We start from the raw sequence: 21,852 nt of genomic DNA, 5'->3' as shown, positions 1-21,852 counted from the left end.
CAGGGTACATGTCACCTACAGACTGTGAATAGACTGTTACACTGAAATCATCACAAAGATACAGCTTGCCCACTGATTTCTTAATCATTAACAGTATAGAACATTGACTGGACAATATTGGTCCCATGACACCTGTCTAGTTCTTATTTTACTTGATCATTAAGTGCCAGGCCTGGCCTGTGGGTTCGAGGGTGATTAACACTGTGTAGTCAGTGGCCTTGTGTAGCCAAGGTGAAAAAAAAAGACAAAATATTCCTTTCACAGGTCATCCAGTTCTTGATAGGACATGAGGTCAGACATGAACCTTATCGAATCAGTGACCATGAATCCTAACACCAAAAAAGCACCCAAGCAAAACAAATTTCCCATAAAGGCACTTCCCACCACAAGGGCTATCAATGAGCACACCACTGCCTTGTGTGTCATCTCTGGCATAAACTGTCCAAGAATAGGAATTTGTTGGCAGTTACAACTGACAAGATAGTGTGAAGCAGCAGAGAGCAAAAGGGAACCAAAGTGCAGGTAAGTGTTAGACTTCAGAAGCGATGTTCTCGCGCTCTTATCAACTTGAAATTGAAGGAGCATGCTGTTGGTAACACCCATTGATGAACAGTTTGTTACAAACATTTTCAGGATTGTCACATGCATTGCTAACAACATTAATGTTCATAGCTTGAGGGTTTGAAGCCACAGCTGGCATCGACCTAGAATCCTGCTGTGTGTCCTTTCCTGCAACAGTGATGGCAAGAAGACTAGCAGGAATGTCATTGTGGACAATGATGTTGAACAAAACAAGGGGGGCAGGGAGGCACAGGCTTGCAGAAATTTGTCTGCTATCCTCACGTTTTTGTGGAGCACAGCAGACGGGCATGCTGTACCACCCTGACTTTCACCTTCAAAGGCATGCATGAACACTTGTGCCTACTGCACCACTCACATCACCCCAGGAATCTACTTGATGGCCTGAATCTCTGGAAACTTCAAATGCATGTGCTACCTTAAATCTCCAAACTGCAGTGCCCATTGGTGGATCTCCTTATTGGAGGGGCTGACGTAATGATAGTTTCTTGGACTACTGTGTCTGCTTACGATTCTTTAGACTAAGATGTAATGAAACAACACTTTCAACTTAAACCTCACAACTCTGCATGTCTGATAAGATTGATAGGATTGCTTTCTGCACTGACAGAACTCTCACAGAAATCATGTGGGTATGCTTGAAATAATAGGAAGTCAGCAATTGATACATTTCATAAAATGAAAGAGACACATGATCCTGAATGGGGGGAGGAGGGCGGGTAACACTAACTTCCATAACAAGTAATACATTTGGGGAGAGATCCAAAACAGAAAGAGAGCTTTAAGAGAGTCAGCATCTGTTACTCTGAAAGCCGTGAAGTGCTGCTGTAGGTGCTTCTCATATGATTCACAGTCTTTGACAGCTTTGTCATGGGCAGGGAAAGGCCAGCAAATTTTGAGGCCATATTAACAGGCCTGTCGATGCTCTGTCCGACACGGCCATGTTTTTCTGCTGCTCCATTTCCAACCACCTCTGGCTCTCCAGCTACTACTGCAGTAAACTCTGGAGAACAACCTCCAAGGAAGTATGTGTTGTGGCTATTGAAGTACTCCTACTAATGTGGAAAAGCCCAGGAAATTGGAATATGGTTGGCATCCTGTCCCATGCCTGGCTACATAACAGCCGGGTCATCAGCTTGTTGTGGCTATGGATGTATGTCAGTATGACGTGGAGGCTGTTCTGCCTCAACGGAGGCCATGCTGTCTCCACATAATACAGATGGTACTGAGCAACACTGCTTTAGTCTCAAAGGTAATTAATGCAGCACAGAAGAATTACTCTCAAACAGAGGAGGAGATCCTCACAATTATTTATGCTGACAAGAAGATTTCCGTGTTTCTATATGGTGACAAGTTTCACATAACGACTGATCACAAACCATTAATTTTTGTCTTTAGTCTCAATCCACAGTTGCTGTATAAGAGGGCCCACTGATTTCAAGGTTGGGCCTCTTTCCTCAGTACGTATCACTATAAGATTCACTACCACACCATGGTTTAGCACTTTAATGTTGATGCTCTCTTACGCCTAAAGATGGGACCTCACACAGTCCACAGTTTTATCTCACAGACTTACCAAGATTTTTGTGCACAACGTGGTATCCATCACGTCATTTGTAAGTACATGTTTTATTGATTGCACAAGCACAGTTTGTGTGAATATGTATGTGTTCCTCACTGTAATTTTCATGGTGACATGAACATTGGGGAGTTACAGTGATGTAAACAATTTTTTCTCTTCAGCAATTAAAAATCCACTTTTTTAATTGAAATTACTGGATAATTGTTTCTTTTACAAACAATGGACACTTCTTGATATACACTGGGTGATTTCCTGAGCAGTTAACAGAATCCTGAGAGAATGAGCATAATGAATAATGTTCATATGTGGCCATACAACAGTTCCCACCAGTAGGCTGTCCCTTGTGGGCCAACTCGATATTCTCATACACTCGTCCTTAAAGCATGTCATTGGGTTTAGCATGTGTCATCATACCATAAGTCAGATGTAACAGTGTTTTTCCTTGCAGGAAATAAATAAATAAATAAATAAATAAAATAAATAAATAAATAAATAAATAAATAAAAAACTGCCTGAGTTGAAGGTAAATGTAAAAGCACCTGTTTTATCTAATACACCAATGACTCATTTAATTATGTTTTCTATTTGAGAGACTCCCTAATGGTGTGGTTTCTTCTTTAGACCTACAGCAGTGAAGTCTATAAATTCTCTGCAAATCATGGAGCCTCTTCTTACATAGGAATTCTGTACAGCTGTAATTGAATATTCTTTCAGACTGTTTGTTATTAGACAGCTTAACTGATGATAATAGTTACAATCAAAAAACCACATATTTTAGAACACCTGTCATTCCTTTCAGTATGCAAAAATAGGACATCATCCAAATTGTTTCCTATTCTCTATTACAATTCATTCCATCCACATATGTCGCACAGGAAAACTGACTGCTTAAATGCCTTTGTGGGATAGTTGATGCATATTGTCAAGGGTTTGCCAGTTCAGATTTTTCAGCATTTCTGGGATACTCTCCCATGAGTCAAACAAACACATGACCATTTCTTCTGCCCTTCTTGGTATGTGTTTGATATCTCCCATTAGACCAACTTGGTTGGTGTCCCACAAACACTTGCAATATTCTCTCCTTTGTAGACAGCATAAACTACAATTCAGTTCACATGATCATCCCATTTTTTATCCTCACAAGTTGTTACAAACAGGTATTTGTGAGTTGACTAATTCTAGATATGACTCACTGATATTGTAATAACACAATAATAGGTTTTTGCATTTTGTGAAGTGCACAATAACAACTCCCTGGATATTTTAAAGAAGTTGCTTGTCTTTGCATCACTTTGAAACCTGACTAGATATTTGTTCAGCTTTTTCAGAGTGTGCTTCATTACAGATAAGACCATCATCTTCAAAAATCTGAGATGATTATTTGTATTTTCTGCCATTTTCTGCAATAACAGACTGTGTAGTATGTTTGGTGAGCATAACATACTGAACATTGAGTGAAATGTAAACTCTTTATACACTGATCATTTTAGGATTTAGTAATGAAATGCCAAAAGTTCAATGTATCTACTAACTGTCAGTGAAAATTTTGCATGTGAAATTACAGCTGAACTTGAAACATTATTGTTGAATATTCAGGATGGTGAAATATGCAGAGATGCAAGCTCAATACAAATTTTATAATTATGAGGCTTTACTATTTAAATAAGCCATTAAAATTCAGAAACATGCTAATAATTGAAACAGAAAGGAAAGCGGTCCACCAAAAGTTAATAATACTTCTTCACATCAATAAACATCATCTTTTGCACCAAATGCATGAATGAAATCTGCAGCAACCAATCAGCATGCAAACAGACACCAATAGCTATGAAACCTCACCAGTTCAAGCTGCAGAGAAAGGAGTGACACTCATTAGCCAAAACTGCAGGCACAGTCTACATCCATATGTAACACAAAGTTATTAATTTTGACAACATTTCATAAAAAAAATGTTGAAAGAATGATAAACTTTACACAAAACATCTGAGGATTGCCAAAATGTGAATATATTGTTATATTACAGTCTACTGATAAATAACACTCAAAATGCATAGAAGCACCTTGGGCTGAATTAAATCATGGGTGCAATGCTGGCACATGCACATGGCTTACCTGAGCTGCAAGTAGACTAGGCACCATATCCTCATTGCAGGAAAGATTCACCAGAAGTTTAAGAGCCTGCAGCTTCATCTGAGGGGGGGCTGAATCCACAAGATTGTAGAGAGTGTGTAACAAAGAATAATACTCATCATGCCAATCTGGAAGAGCTGCTATATTGGTCAGCGTCACTAGTGAACTCATAACAAGTTTTTCACTCTGCCTTTCTCTGAGTACATAACTCAGTAGAATAGGAATCACACCCTGAAAAATAAATAAATAAAAATAAAAAAAGATGATAAAACAAAAAAGTTTCACTACTAAGGATGAAACATTACAATCTAAACTTAAAGCATCTGTAATAAATAAAATAAAGTGTTAAACAATGGAAACTCCATAGCTTTCAGCCAAAGACTTCTTCAATAAAGGAACACACACACACACACACACACACACACACACACACACACACACACACACACACATTCACAGAAGCAATCACACTTCACGAACACACGACTGCCATCTCTGGCAACTTGGACCAGAATGCATTCCAGTCCCAGCTGCTGGAGATGCCAGTCATGTGTGTGTGATGTGCACTTGCTTGTGTGAATGAATGTGTGTGTGTGTGTGTGTGTGTGTGTGTGTGTGTGTGTGTGTGTGTGTGTGTTTCCTTTACTGAAGAAGATTTCGGCCGAAAGCTATGAGTAAGTGTCTTGTTGTGCCTGTCTGCAACTTAACGTGTTATCTTTCCAGTGAGTAGCAATCAATGTTTTCCTTAAAACAAAGTGTTAGATATAAAAATATATTAAGGTAAGAAAGGTGGAAGGGGAAGGGAAGAGAAAAATTAAAGGAAAGGAAATGAAAGGCAGGACATATTGGTCATGGAGGAGAATAGCTGATACGAGGTTGACAAGATAATAGTGCATGAGAGGAGCCAAGAGTGGCCAGTAAGAAATATGGTAGGATCAATCAGCAGCAGGTTGAAAATAAAAATGTTAGTGTACTGTTCACAAAATTTGATCATAGATTTAATAACAACAGCTTTTTCTTTTGTATCTAAAGAGTGAGTTGAACCTATTCACTTCTCACATTTATGAAAATTATATCTCCAAAAAGACGATGTTATGTGACAACTTAGAAAAACTGTAAGTAATACAAGTAAAAGAGAATAATAAATACTTGACATCAGTATGCAATGCTAAACAGAAATATGTCAAAACTATTGTGCAATATGCTATATACCAATGTACCAGCTTGTGGTGCAAATATGCTAATGAATATGTTTGTCATTTGACATTAGTAAAAGATGAATGTTAATAATATTTCCAGCTGAAAAGGTGTGTGCATTTATAAGGAGTAACAGATCAGATTTAGGCACATCAATTATGCACCAAAAGTTGCTCCTTTGTTAGGGGGAAAATCAGAGCAGGAAATAGGGGGAAAATTAAGAATACTGGTAGTGTAGCTTAGCAATATACAATTTCCACACATAATCAGACAGAAGCTAGCTTCATACACGTGGTGAGTCACGACCTCACTGTGACAGATGTTTCTCACATGAGCCAACCAACAGCTTCAGCCAAGAGCTGTTTCTACCATCCAAGTGACAAAATATAGCATCCATTATTATAAATTAAATTCCACCTTTGGAATGCAACAAATGCGACAGAACTTGGTACACCATTTTTTTTTCTTCCTCTAGGGTGCAAAAACAATTGAGGTCATAAGCACCCATGTCATAACATTAGAATGTTAATAAGAAAAAAAAATTTAAAAGCAACTATATGCTAAGCCCAACTGACAGAATGAAAGAGTGCTAAAAACGAGGACTCCCCCTTGGAGAAAGGTCCACAAAATACACTGTAGAGACAGCAGAGGCCCCTAACCAAAGATTAAATGAAACGATAATGAAATCATGACCCTAAGCTGTTGACAGATGTTGATATACATCAACAGGGACAGTTGAAAATGTATGCCCTGACCAGGACTTGGACCTGGGATCTCCTGCTTACATGGCAGACACTCTATCCATCTGAGTCACCGAGGGCACAGAGGACAGTGGGACTGCAGGGACTTATCCCTTGCATGCTCCCCGCGAGACCCACATTCCCATCTTAATGTTCACACACTACATTCGTAGTGCCCCTGCCCTGCCCAAGATTAAATGTCCTTCGCCATATTGGTACAGTGGATAAAACGTAAAATATGATCGACAGCCTGTGCATTGTTCGCTAAAACAGCCAATAACTCAGATGGCAAACATACACTGAAATGTAAGCAGTTAAAAAAAGGGCATTGGGTCAGGAAATGGTGAACCGTCAAAGATTGATGACAATGAGTACAAAGTAGTGGGGGATCACCATTTAACAAATGATGATGGCTAAGAAGGCAGTGCCCAATATGCAGCCTACCTAAAATAATGATTTCATGATGAAAGGGCCAAAAGGAGATTGGCCAAGCCATCAGGAGAGGTTTAGTTCCCCAGGGCTTGTTCCTGCGAAGAGAAGACCAGTGGTGATGCCAAACTGACACCATCTGTCAACATACAGTAACATGGAGATAGCCCGAAGGAATGGAAGAGCTAGCAGGCTGATGTGGTAGGACAGCGGCTTTGGCAGCTGTGTAAGCAGCCATATTTCCCTTCAGTCCGATGCGACCAGGAGCTCACATCAACATCATGGTGTCTCTCTCAACAGTGAACAAGTGGCAACTTTCTTGGCATCACTGCTCTATGGGATGATTCTGAAGGCCACTGAGAGAATCGGAGCATATGACAGATTAAAAAGCCTGTGTCACCGGATGTACTGGGTGGTCTGATAGATGGCAAAGAGCTCTACTGTAAAAATCGGGCAGTGTTCTAGAAGCTGATACCAAAAATAGTCACTGCCAATGATGAAGAGACAACCAACACAATGGTCAGTTTTGAAGCCATCAGCATACACTAAGTTGCTATCGCTAAGCTGCATGTGAAACTTACAGTGACAGATCAAATACAGAGTAGTGTCCCTGGGAAGCAAATGAAGTCCAAGATACATACCAATGAACAAACAAAACATCCATTGTCTAGTTTTGAACAGACAAGGGATTGGTATAAATGAAGGAAGGTGGTCCAATCCGCTCCCTTGGAAGTACTGCTTAGACACTGAGGGACCGGGTACAGTGTGCAGTCAGTTAAGACATGGGGGGATCAAGAAAGTTTCAAGGACCAAGAAAGTTCAAGCATGAGCCCCAGGAATCTCGTAATTTCAGCAAATGGAAGAGCAATGGGCTCGACATGTATAGACACTGGAAGAAACCCATTGCACCACCAGAAATTCATACAAATGGTTTTGTCATTGGAAAAGCAAAAGCCATTGTCAATGCTCAGGTAAAGACAATTGAGATATTGCTTAAGACACCACTCAAGGAGACAAGTCTGTGGAGATGCCTGGTACAGGACACAATACGGTTAATGGCTATATTAAAGAAGATAAGCTTGAGTCCTAGGCTTTCTCCAAATAAAAAAACACGACCACAGTCTGGTATTTCTGCAGAAAACCATCAACATGGGTTGACAAAGCGATGAGATTGTCAACTGCAGAATGGTGTGCACAAAATCCACATTGTGCAGTGGTTAGTAGATTGTGAGACTCGAGCCACCATACCAGTCTGCGATGAATCATATGTTCCATCGCCTTGTAAACAGAGCTCGTGAGGGAAATGGGGCAGTAGCTAAAAGGAGGGCGTTTGTCCTTACCAGGCTTGAGTATGTGTATGACAGTGGCTTCATGCTGGCATCTGGGAAATGCAACATCTGCCCAAATGCAACTGTATGTATGAAGGAGAAAGTGCTTACCCACAAGAGAGAGGTGCTGCAACATCTGAATGTGAACATCGTCTGGTCCTGGGGTGGAAGATTGGGATGAGGTGAGAGCATAGCCAAGCTCCCTCACGGTATTACAGTAAAAGCACCATCGTAGCATTCATGATTCTGAAAGGGGAAGGATATCACCTCAACCTCCTCCATTCGTTTTGCAGGGAGGAAGGTGGGGCGATAATGGGTAGAGATCAAAAACTCCACAAAACAGCAGCCCACGGGTCCACAATGGTACAGTCCAGCCAGAAATCAGAGAATAAACCTTGGTCCCAGAGAGCTGATGGAGGTTGACCCACATGTCGGAAGAGGGAGTGGAACTGTTAACAGAACAAGTAAAGGAAATTCAGCTAGCTTTTTTGCTATCTTGAAGAATGTGACGATACTGTGTATGCAACTGTTTACAGCAAATACAGTTTGCCATCATGAGGTGATGGTTAGAAGTGGGAGTGCGAGTCTCTACTGTGAATCATATCACCGCATGCCTCAGTCCACCAGAAAGCCAGAAAACAGTGCAGTAAAGAAAGATTGCGAGGCATGGAACATTCTGCGGTTGTATGGAAACGTTCATAACATACTCTACCTGGTTGTCACAACTGAGGATTTGTTGTTTGCTGAAGGTCATCACGGAGGAGTAAAGCCTCCAGTTGGCCTTGACCTGGCAATTGGGTTTACATGTAGATGGGGTAGGAGTCAGTAAACAGATAGTGCACAGGAAATGGTCACTCGAGTATGTGTCAGAGACAACAGACAAGTGCAGAATGAGAGGTCCAGCCGGCCGAAGTGGCCGTGCGGTTAAAGGCGCTGCAGTCTGGAACCGCAAGACCGCTACGGTCGCAGGTTCGAATCCTGCCTCGGGCATGGATGTTTGTGATGTCCTTAGGTTAGTTAGGTTTAACTAGTTCTAAGTTCCAGGGGACTAATGACCTCAGCAGTTGAGTCCCATAGTGCTCAGAGCCATTTGAACCATTTTGAATGAGAGGTCCAAATAGAAATAGGTGTGCATGGAGTCTGAAAGGAATGTGGGTGCTTCAGTGTTGAGACAGATGAGGTGGAGTTGTTCGAGAAGGTCAGTCAAGAGGGAGCCTCTCTGACATATTCTCGAAGAGCCCCAGAGGTAGTGGTGGGCATTTAAGTCACCAATCAGCAAAAACGGGTGAGAGAGCTGACCAATATGCTCGAGTAAATCTGTTCTGGTGACAGTAAATGATGAAGGGTTACAAATAGAAAAGGTGAAATGAGGAAGGGAAATGCGAACTTACAGTTTGCAGCTGGGTGTTCAACGAGAATATTTGGTTATGGTTGTCAACCAGAATGAGCAGCATGCCTTCCCCAAGACATGGAATGCTGTCCTCAGGGGGAAGGCCAAACTGTACCAGAAGGAAATATGAGAGGTCAAAGTGGTTGTGAGGATGCAATTACATTTCTTGGAGGCCGAAAACAACTGGATGCTGCAATTCCAAGAGCAGCTGTAATTCCTCCTTGTTGGATCTAATGCCATGAACATTCCATTGGAAAAGGGTCACGATGGGGAATGAGTAGGATGGAACAAACTAAGGGCAGTCACCTCGGCAGCTGCTGGGTGCCAGCCTTCGACGACTCACTACTACAGGTTGCTGGGGATAGAGAATCCTGTACCATGAAATTTACATAGGTGTCAGCATTCTCCCTTGGTCAGTATGTGGACTCTAGGGCAGAAAAACCATAGGCAGTGCACACCAGCTAAATGGAGGCCAGTTGGGTGAGGGTATAACATGGCGATACTGTTTAAGAGGACCTCCGAGATGGAGAAGGAGAAGACTATTTGCCTTTATTCGATTATTAGAACCTTTACGATTGGCAGACGAAGACCCAAATGTTTGTTGGCTGGAGGGACGTAAAACATCTTTGTGGGAGTGTTCCTTTTGTTCTTTCTGGCCTGCTGGTTGTGTAGAAGGTGATTTCACAGCAGGGGGAGGAGAAGGAGACTGGTATGCTACCGTGATAATGGGCGATTTCAAACCTGCAATTCTGAAGTGGAGGTCACAAGTCTGCACAGCCATGTTGTTCGTGAAGCGAGGAATAGCAAAAATGGCACTATAATAGCCAGATGGTAAAATGCAAGGCTTGCAAGCAACAGGGTAAGGTACTTTTTCACTCACCCAGATTTCCTGAACAGCTTACTCATCAAGACACAGGACACTCATGGGATGAAGTGGTATGGTCATCATTACAATTGATACAGTGGGGAGGAGGAGGAGGAGGCCGGCAATAGCCCTCATGAGCATCTCTACCACAAATAACATATTTGGCTGTGTTCTGACAGGACATGCAAGTGTGGTTATTAAGTTGACACTCGGATTTGGAATGTATGGTCAGACTGTGATGACTTTACGTCCTGTCTTAATCTTTGATAGAAGCACTACTCAATCAAATGTGAGAAAAAGAGAGCATGCAGGCACTAAGTTTGCATCAATCTTTTTCACTACCCAATGTACTGCACTGATGTCATTATCAGAGAGGTAATGCTGGATTTCTCCCTCCATCACACCACCATGCAACACAAAGAATTTGGCATATGGATATTTGTGCAGGGGTGAAACTGTAAACAGTAGGTGGGCTTGAAAATCACAGTCGGTCTCCAGAAGCAAAGTCCCATTATGTAAGCGAGAGCAGGATATTACAAGGCCTGCAATTTCATCACCACTTTTCTGAATAACAGACAGATTCACTGTAGCAAAAGACTCACCTCCTTTGGTATGTGACACCAGGAGGAACTGAGGTGCAGCTGGGGGAGTCACTGAATCTTTAGCCTTATTCCATTTACGTCTATTGGACATGAACTGAGATGAAGATGATTGGATCATTGCGATAAAATCTCTTATGACTGCCAGTGTCTCCGATTGCACACTCCTTTCAACCGGGGGCCCCTCAGAGGGGAGCTCACATACCTTAAGCGATGGTTCACACCTCATGTCACACCTCCCGAACTCCACACGGTGGGACCAACTGACGATTGGGAGGTAACAGCTCATGCAGTCACCCCTTCCTGGGCCTGGCCTTTATCAGGAGGTATGTGTGAACCCTACTTGTCGACCTGGGGCTGGGAATTACGTGTTACCCAGTCACCTATTATGCATAAAACATGTGGGTCGGCCTTCAGGACTGCACAGGGAGAAAGAAGAAACAAAGAGACACCTCAAATGCCAAAGCAGAGGAAGGGGAAGAGATGGAGAACAAAGGAAGGAGGAAAAAAACAGTAGATGAAGGACTGTTCCAAAACTGGGCTACCAAAATTTCGGAACACATTCCTGAATGTACCAAAGACATGTTCCCTAAGGGAGGGGAAAAAGAATAGCATGAGGATAGACATGCAGCATGTGCTGCAGCGGCTGGGGCCCCATGGTAGCCAAGCACAAACACACCAATGAGGAGGGGGGGGGGGGGGGACATTTTGTACTGTCAATGGCTAACAATTGTGGTAATTTCGGCCTCATATCTACAGTAATCTTGACGATATGCAAAATCGCACAAACACAGAATTTGGAACTTCCCTGACTAAGTAATTTGCTGACAAGTTTGTAAGTATTAGCTAAAAGCCAATGAAGATGTTTGATTATATATCTAGCTTTTCAGCATCAGAACAAAATTATTTTCTGTAAAGCACTTATTTTTACATAATAATTTTTTATTTTTATTTGCACTATGATTTATGCTAAATAATGCCAATGTCATTTGTTTTATTGCTTAAGTGAATGAGGGAATAAATATGGTATATGTGATGTACGAATCTTTGCAATTATAAGTAATAAAGAATATACAAGCATAGGAACCTGAATGCTAGTTGCTTTTGTGAGTGTGAAACAGCCAGTTTACGATATGCTGGCATCATAATACCTATGCAGCCTTTCAGATAAGTGATGAAAAGTTTAATTTAGTTTTATTTGTTTTTCTGGAACTTTATCAGATAATCTCGTTAAAGTTACTTCAGAATGGAAGTGTTTTGGCTGAAAACATGGGATTGTACAGCTCTAAATTGAATGCTGATTGGCTACGTTGGGACTCAGCCAATCAGAAGCATGATTTTTTCACACATTAGGTCTGTGAGTGGGATTGGGATCTGGGTCTTCAGAATTTAGGGAGCTTATTTATTGTGACAGTAGGGGAGGTTGCACTGAGCTCTATAAAATGCATTAGTCCTGACTAATTGCCAAAATTATAAGACTGCTACATCTAAGATTATGACTACGTACAACCTTAATGACAATTATGCAAATTCTGGAGGTTTTCAGTTGCATGATACAAAGATATACAGTGTGAAAGGGCACAAATTATGCTTCAGAACTGATGTATCAAATGCCTCACAAGCCGATAAGTGAAGCAAAATACGTGCATTTTCTCAACAATATCTGCTGACGCGTGGCACACATGACGGTCATCATATTTGGTATCTTTTATAGAAACAGCTTATTTTACAACTATATATCTTGAATATGTTTGTCCAATATTAATGAGATTTTAATAGGTTTTCAGGCACATATATTGGTAGTGTAAATCTCAAGTTACAGAATTTTTCAATCACAAGTAAAAAAAGTTCTTATAATTTTCTAACCTAACTATTTCTCAGTCCATAACAAACTTATAACAGGAAGCTTGGCTTAGTTCTGAAGTTCTTTTTCATGTTTATCAAAAACTGCAACCAATGTGACCACAAAGTGTGATACACAATTTATGATGAGTGTTATTGCAGAGTGGTTCTATGCTTGCTGGAATGTGAGATCGGCTGACAGTGGCTGTAGCTTGCAGTGGTCATTGGGTGTGTCAGCTGCCTGCCGATGAGATGCACAACATGTTTGCCACCGTTAGCTGAAAGGACAGGCAGGACGCATGTCCCAGCAGCTATGAAAGGGTTAAAACGGCTTCTTAATGATTTTGTTGCATGTGAGGAAGTTGCATTGCAATCTGTATATGGCACAGACTTGGTGGAGTAAATGTGTACTTAAAAAGTGAAAATATATGAGTTCTCATTCAGTGGCTTTCACTCAATGGATAGTTTCGTTAGAGCCAGAAGTTGAAAACATTTTTGCACCGTGCTGACATGTGTAGTGTGACTAGTTTTTATTATAGCTTTTCTAATCAAGAATATCTGCAGAAAAATTCACCACGAGATGAATGAGAACATTTGCATCGCTGCAATGAAATTTGGATTGTGTTATATCAATGACAGATACCCTACCCATTTCAGCTCAGAACATGGCTCATTCTTGACCATTGATCTTATAATTTGCTTGCCCAACTCAGTCACCATATTGCAAGGGGTGCATATAAACTATTTAACAGTGACCACACTCTGCTGCTTTTGTCATTCTCAGTCTGCCCCACACCACACAAACTGACTCACCAGGCTTTCAAGGAAAGCAAACTGATAGACCTACACTTTAAATGTCAGTTTTGCTGTTTCCACAACCTGGACCTACTGATAATGTTCTTCCAAATGCCACTGCAGCAATTAGCAATGCCACTTATGTAGTGAAATCATTCTTCAAGAGTCCATGTATATTCAGAGTCTTTAGCTTAATGGCTGTATTTCTACTAATTCAGCTTTCATGGAACATTTTGTGGTCCACTCTATTCGTATCAGTTACCACCTCTTATTCTCCCACTTCACAGGCACGCACACTATTCTGAGCCATGTAACAAACTATTTACAGAATAGGGACTGCTTTGTGTCCTTGATTAATCACGTAACATGGCCCATACTCTGACCAGATCCATAATTAAATGATCCAACACCTGTATGAGGGTCACAAAAATTACCTTAATAGTTCTTAATTGTGTCCGGTTCAGAGATGAATTCCCATAAGCCAGGAATAGATCCAACTTCCACTGATAGTTTCTGACCAATCAGCCTTATTGGTCTGCTACATAAATTACTCGAGATGATGTTGGCCCATTAACTGTGCTGGGTCCTCCAGCCACATGGCCTTTTATTGACCTACCAGTGTGATTTCTGAGAGGTCTGGTCACAACCAACTACCTGTTCAGTTTAGAAATGGCAAAATGACTTGCCTTTACTAAATGTCACAATCTTTTTGCAGTTTTTTTCCCAACATATATTAAGCATTTGACACTGTTTGACATCATCAAATACTGATCTCACTCCACGGCAGGATCATTCAAGGTTAACACAACTCAGCTCCTGAAAGTTTTGGGAGAATGATGTACCTGAGAAATCTGTTCTCAGTGTCACCCTTTTCTATATAGCTGTTAATGGACTCTGCAGAACTGATGGTTACTCCTGCCATCTGTAGGTCAACTCCATGAAGCCATACAAAGGGTTACACACTTTTCTCATCATATAATGATTCACTTGGGTCCAGAACTTTTCCTAGGAATCCAGCGTTTCAAAGCACCTGTACCATCACCCATTCTGGGCTTACTCTTTGATGATAAACTGCTATGGATGCCGGACATCCATCAGCTCAAATGAAGTTGCATCTGGAAACAGAATGCACTCGGATTCCTCAGTCATACCTCTGGGGCTGTGGATTGTTCCACTCTATTACATTTCTACAGCGCTCTAGTTTTATCACGGTGTGACAACCCAGATGCCAAGTATGTGGTTAAGTGGTACCATCAGACTACTAGATCCAGTTCAAAATTTTCGCTCATCCCTTCCTGGTGTGTACTTGACTGCAGATTTGGCTATATCCATCCAATGGACATAAAACTTTCATTTCCCTCTTTATCCATCAACACACTTTTCTCAATGTTATGTTTAAGTACCAAGACACCAAAGTCATTTATATCAATGGCTCTCAAAATACAAGGACAGAATACACTTTTGTATATAATAATGGCCACAAACCGCACTCTCTGCCGAAAGCTTGTATTATCTTCACAGTGGATTGTTGGCTATTGTCAGAGCCCTCTGTTTTATCATGAAGAAAGACCCCAACCAATTTCTGATATACTCTGACTTTATAACTAGTCTGCAGGCAATTAATCAATACAACCTCACCACTGATGTTGTCCACTATCCATGATTTCAGCCACACTGGCCTCTTAACTGTCTTTCTTTGGACCCCAAATGATATCAGGATCCCTGAGAATGAGATAATTGATTGTCTACCCAGGGAATCAACTGAATCTGATAGTGAGGTTACTACACCCTGACCCATGAATACATCTGGAGCAAGCAGTCTATTAAAGCTGGAATAGGGAATTGCTGTGAGCACTAACTCTAATTTGTGTATGTTTATTCTGCCATGTTTTCAAAAGATTCAATTGCATTATTACAGATACATCTGAATAGATGATCAATCATTGTGTGATAGAGAAAGTAACTCTGAAATGGCAAATACTTGGCAATAACAATTTACTGTACAATCCTAAGAGAATGTAATCATCTGAACATGAAGTGTAGCGTCTCTCAAGTGCTTACCGAAGACCAAATCAACGTAAGGACATATATATATTTTGTTGTCACATAAGTATCCTTCTATACATGGAAACTATGTGTTGACCCCCATCAAAGATTTTTCCGAGTTTGTTTCTCACTTGCAACCATCAGGAACAAGCAGGAAACATACTATTTTCATTTTGTGGTAAGCTAATGACATGTTGTTGAACAAAAAATTGTTCTATAGAGGCAGAAGACTAAATTTTCATGCCTTTCATTCATTAATTTGGCATTTGTGAAACCATCTTACAGAAAAGTGATTACTTGCTATCAGAAAGTTTATTATACAATTAAGGGAAATGTTACTGAGCAGTCATAGAGTATTGAGGTGGTGAAATTACACTATTAGGATCACCTGTTTTGTTTAACTATAACACAGATGAACACACACACATCTGTAACGACCAGCAAGGAATAGAACAGTAATTCAAAACTTTACCTTTGAGACTGAATCAGGTAGAACAACTGCACTCATGTGAACCATTTAGGAAACCGACTATGAAACATCAACTCAAAAGAATCAACACAACTTCCGATCTTTTTATAAGTAATGAACAGTGCACAGTGCAACAATTTAGTGTTGGTCAGGCCTTTCCACAGACAGTAAATATCTCTTCTGAATAAGAGATACCTGCTTTTGTGAATTAAGAAATCACCTACGGTAAGTTCTGCTTTCACTAGTGCTGAGAAGTACAATAAAACAGGATCGGTAAAACCTAATGCACAATGGAAAAACTTGCAATATACCTTGTAAAATATTTTGATGCAACCCATCATGAACTGAGAGCAGAGTCATGAACTCAAAACTCTATTCCATTAATGAAGTGACATTGCATTGGTACATCAGACAGAGTGACAGCTCGCACCACATGGGTCCAGCTCAACTGACCATGACCATTACTTGAAGGTGGGACTCAGCCAACCAGAGCACATCAGATAGTACATGCCACTGTCTGGCCCGCCCCCTGTCCAACTAATGAAGCATGCTCAGTGAAGAAATCTTTGCATAAAACTATCGGTACAACTGCTGTTTGATTTTCTGGTATTAACCCTACTGGGAAAGGATCATTTTTGGTTCAATTGTTATTTGTGACAAAGATCACCCGAGTATAAGACATGTTACAAGAATAAAACTTTCAAAAACAACATTGGTGCCTTTACATATATTCACCAATGTTAACGTAGTATTTGGTGCTACTACCTGCCCACTAAATACATCTTTTTACCTGCCGTTTCTGGATTACTCAGTGCTGACTGTCGCTCTAGTACTACACTGTCCCTGGAAATTTATTTAATGGCAATAGTCACTATTTTTTTACCAACTGAGTGAATTTATTGATTCTTGGGTTCACAATTGCATAATGGTATGACTGTTATTCATTCCATTGATTTCAATATTTTCCATCCTGGCTGTGAGCTGTTATGAAAAGCTCATATCAGAACACAAATGCCATGGAACACAAACTGATTTTGGCCAAGCTTCTGACTATGTACACTACTGCTCCCTATACTTCCATGGCAACACTGACAATTTTGTCTACTCTTCATGGAATGTTAACTGTATCACATCCAGTTCTTGAGTTATGACCTTGTTAACTGGTAGTTACTTAGGTTTCATCTAGCAAAGACAAGGCCACTACAAGTTTACACACTAGTCATTATATCTGGTCATTTGAAAAAGGCCTGCAATGCACCTGATGGATTTTTTTATGTCATTTAAACATTAATTTTGAGCTTAATTCTGGCAGGAGTGGAAAAATGTGAAATATTGGCATGTAATAGGACTTATTTGTCGACACTGCTCCTCAGCTTGTACAGCAGACAGATCCAGCTCATACAGTACACAGATCACACATGATAGTCTGTCACTTTTTTTTTTTTGTGTGTATCCCAGCTGCATTTGTCAAAGTTTAGTATCATGACTGGGAGAATTCAGATTAAATATAATGGCTTCATAACAGTGTACAGGTATAAAGCTGATATTCCGTGTTCAATGGGAACAATATTTCAGTTAGCAGCCCTATTTCCATTATCTGGTGCATGCCTCATGACGGCTACGGTTTGCTCATCAAAATATTTGCCTCCTGGCATCAGGTACTGGCAATACAGTTATGGACAGTTCTGTCATCCAATATAATGGGAGAAGTTAAAGAATCACATAATGTCTTCAGTTTTATGGACATTTTTCTGCAGTGAAAGTGCCGAAGCAAAGTGTTGTGTATCTCCATTGCTAACACGAAACTGTGTCACATATTTTCAAGATTGGTACAAGATGTGATGGGTGTTGTCATTTGCATATAAGCACTGTGGCACAGGGTACAACTTTGGGTAAATCATCTATGCAAATAATGAACAAGAATAGATCTCTACGGCAACATGACATAACATAATCCTTGCATTTCTGTTAACTTTAACATAAAAAGCATGCTACAACATATCATCAAACACATGTTCCACAAGGTGACAGTACTTTCAATTCCTTCTGATTTTCTTGGTTCAAAGCAAGATTCCCTAGAGCTTTAATGGCTGCTAGCTTGACTGCAAGTCTGGGATGAGTAAGGAGATTCTGAAGTCTGAAGAGGCAACCAGCTTCCCTCAGAGTATCCTGAAAAATAAATAAATATTTCAATGGCTAAAAACGTAATATAACACTTGAAATTTAAGACTAATAAGCAATCAAGTACGTATAAATTCTTCAGAGGTGGAGAGGAATACTCCAATTAAAAATTGATGCACTTCCGGAAATGAAAGCTATCAAACAACAAAACCACAAAAGTGATTATATTTCTGTAATACATTACTACAACCTGGTTTGTTGCAAGTTGAAAAGAAAGTTTCTGTGGCACTGGTCTCTACACATTATATATGGGCAGCTTAAAGTCACAATTATAATAGCAAATAACAAATGTCCATTCTTCCATAATATTTCAGTTCTGTCATAAAAATACCCAGTTATACTGTACATGAATAAGCTGCTTGTCTTACAATTTTAAAGTAGACTTCACCATCATATTCTGGATTGGTACAATTGACACACTGTTTATACCAGGAAACACTGTGAAAAATGCATGTTCTACACGAGCTGCAGAAAGTAATTCTACAAGGATAGCACATCATTTCAAGAATAAATGGAAATCTTTCACATTTTTTGATAATTCATACTGGAAAGAGACAGTCAAAAACTTCAGTGGCACTGGTCAATATTATTAGTTTCTTCATGTTTCGAGAGTGCTCCTGCTATCCAACTGCGTACTGAATTAACGAATAGCAGGCCCAATGTTTAATATGTTCTTTACTTCACTCCATGATCAGTTTCAGCTTCCGATCATGCTTCATCACAGCACAGTATCTACTAAAAATGGCTTAAAATATACACTGCCTCACAAAAAAAGTGAGCGCCTAGAAGGAGAAGGAAATGAAATAAAACTTCATGGGTTGAGAGTGTATGTAATGCTATTTCAGTGATCACAAATTCAAGTCAAATTTACAAAGAACTTTGGCAGTATGAGCTCACATATCAGTATTACATAGCCCTCTTTCTAACATGGATAGGTGCACTGATTTGATTAGAGAGGGTGTCAAAGCCTCTGCACCATCTCCTGATTTGCCAAGCTGGCCCATAAATGTTTTAACTGGTTCTTGATAGCCCAGATACTGGCACTGGTACAAAGTGGTGAGTTGGACCATCACATGTGCTGTGGAAGACAGATCCGGGAATCTTTCTGGCCATGAGAGTACCTTGTCATCATTCAGATGGTTCACAGACACACTTGCTATGTGTCGTTGAACATCTCACTGTTGAAAAACGGCACCACAATACTGTCACATGAGAGGTAACTCAAGATGTGGATGACAAACTGTTGTGCTCCCAGAGTTCCCTCAATCACTATCAGCCATGACTTGAAGTCATAGCTGATGGCTCCCCAGAGTATGACACAAGGAGTAACAACATTGTACCTTTTAAAAACATTGACTGAATGCATCTGTTTACTTGAAGGTTTTCTTTAAGTTTTGGAAGTAGATGAAAATTGGATGGGCCCAAGTTGGGACTGTATAGAGGACAACTGATATCAGTGAATCCGAGGCATCTTATTGTTACAGATGTTGCAATACTAGTGTGTGGTCTGGCATTATTATGCTGAAGCACAGGGTGCACTGTGTGTGGACGAACTCTTTGAAATCACACTTTCAGTTTTCTGAGGGTTTCGCTGTACACCAACAGTAACATTACACTCGGCTATGTTACACACTACAATTTGGAGGCCTCTAGTGGCAGAGGCTTGAAACTTTGGTCAGCAAAGCAGGAACTCTGACAGAGTAATATGCAAGCCATGTAATACCTCAGATGATATTGAGAATAGAATAAAAACATTGGGGGTATTACTTTTCAGCACACCCTTGTAAATTGAAAGAACAAAATGTTTGTTCTTGACACATTCCTTCCGAAGAAAAATATAAAAATTGACTTGACACTGACTAAAATATTTACCCCTTTTAAAGAGATAAATAAATGACAACTGACTGAAGAGGAAGTGTCTGTCCTTCAAAAAGGAGGGAATTTTGCTATCATCTCGAGAACTATACCTCTGTAAGACATCATTGCTAATACCACAGTGGCCATTTGGACCCTTCCTTGTGAAAGAGCAGAGGAAATATGCACTGAAACAGCCATGATACTGCTCCAAGCAAAACCACCAGCTCGGAACCTGAAGAAAGAAGAGGTACACGCTGTTAAGAACCTTAATATGACAAGAATACATTGGTACTGCATGCCAATAAGGAAAATGTGACCGTCGTAATGAAGACCGAAGATTATGAGCAGAGGATCCGAGACCCAATAGCTTCAATGATGTCCCGAAAACTAAGCACAGATCTGACACAGAGTATCACAAAAAATACACCTCGGTTACTCAAGGTGTCTTCTCTGTCGGTGGACGTACTGAGGAACCTGCGCAACACAGAAGTGCTACCACCTAACCTGTATGGATTACCTAAGATCCATAAGAATAACATTCCACTAAGATCAATTGTTAGTGCTCCTGGCTCACTGACGTATAAACTGGCAAAACACTTGGCATCTGTGCTCCAGCTGCATATGGGGAAGGCTGACACATACGTAAAGGACTCAGGACATTTAATTGAGAAGCTGAAGAAACTAAAACTAGCTTACGAAAGTGCCACTCAGTGACTCTCTGGAGCACATCGCTTCCATTTTCCCCACAAGACATAACAAAGCTCTTTCATACATGTCTCATCATGAGCTATTTCACTTGGAGTGGCAGCTTCTACGAACAGCTAGAAGAAGTCGACATGGGTAGTCCTTTTAGCCCAGTAGTGGCCAACTTCTTCACAGAACATTTCAAAGCTCAGGCACTGTAACCTTGTAACCCTAAGGTGTGGGACAGATACGTTGATGCTACCTTCATCGTGTGGAGCCATGATAATGAACAGCTCGGTGACTTCCTAAGACACTCCAACAGGCTCCATGCCAACATAAAATTTACCATGGAAGTAGAAAAGGACAAAAAACTACCATTTCTCGACATGCTGGTCACAAGGGATGGTGAAAGTCTGGGACACAACGTGTATCGAAAACCAACATACACAGGCCAATTGCTGCACAAACTTTCAAATCACCACTGGAGCCAGAAAAGAGGCATGATTAATATGATTGTAACGTGAGCAAGATGAATGTGTGAGCCGCAGCACCTCAGACATGAAATACAGCACTTGGAAAGTGTTCACAGGAGCAATGGGTACTCCATAAGTTATATTAGGAGTATGACAGAGCCAAAAACTCGGCAAAGTGACAAATCAGAAAAGGAAATGTCGGGTATGACCTTTCTGCCTTACATTCCCAGAGTGACGGACAGAATCAACCGTATATTGCACGAACATGGTGTAAAGACAATTATCAAACCAACAAAGTAGATCAAAGAGTGTCTTAGATCGACAAAGGAGAAAAGGGACCCACATGTAATGGCCGGAATATCCGGCATACCCTGCATGTGTGGAGAAGTTTATGTTGGAATGACTAGGTGATCAATCAACACCACGATTGCAGAACATAAGTGACATTGCAGGTTGGGGCAGGTGGAGAAATTGGCTGTTGCAGAGCAAGCGCTGTGTGAGATGCACCATGTACTAAAATTCGCCAACATGGAAGCTCTGGCTATAGAGCACACTTGTTCATAGAAAACATATAAATACATAAACACAAGAATAGCTTCAACATGAAAGAAGAAAGCCTCAGGGTAAATGGATCCTCACTTCCTGTGCTGTAGTGAACAAACGTTA

General features: G+C 40.6%; 1 protein-coding gene across 4 annotated transcripts in view; it reads right to left on the bottom strand.

Moving 5' to 3' along the window:
* LOC124721611 overlaps positions 1 to 21,852 on the bottom strand; it is a 248,423-nt gene that overhangs the window by 24,982 nt on the left and 201,589 nt on the right. For all 4 annotated transcript variants that reach the window (XM_047246664.1, XM_047246666.1, XM_047246665.1 and 1 more), the window contains exons 5-6: positions 18,026 to 18,160; positions 4,274 to 4,522 (exon numbers count right to left, since the gene is read on the bottom strand). In XM_047246664.1, the coding sequence (XP_047102620.1) occupies positions 4,274 to 4,522; positions 18,026 to 18,160 (384 nt within the window). The remainder of the gene's footprint in view (positions 1 to 4,273; positions 4,523 to 18,025; positions 18,161 to 21,852) is intronic.

This window comes from Schistocerca piceifrons, chromosome X (assembly GCF_021461385.2).
Source record: "Schistocerca piceifrons isolate TAMUIC-IGC-003096 chromosome X, iqSchPice1.1, whole genome shotgun sequence".
In the NCBI taxonomy this organism is placed as follows: domain Eukaryota; kingdom Metazoa; phylum Arthropoda; class Insecta; order Orthoptera; family Acrididae; genus Schistocerca; species Schistocerca piceifrons.
This window is presented reverse-complemented; position numbering and strand designations above follow the sequence as displayed.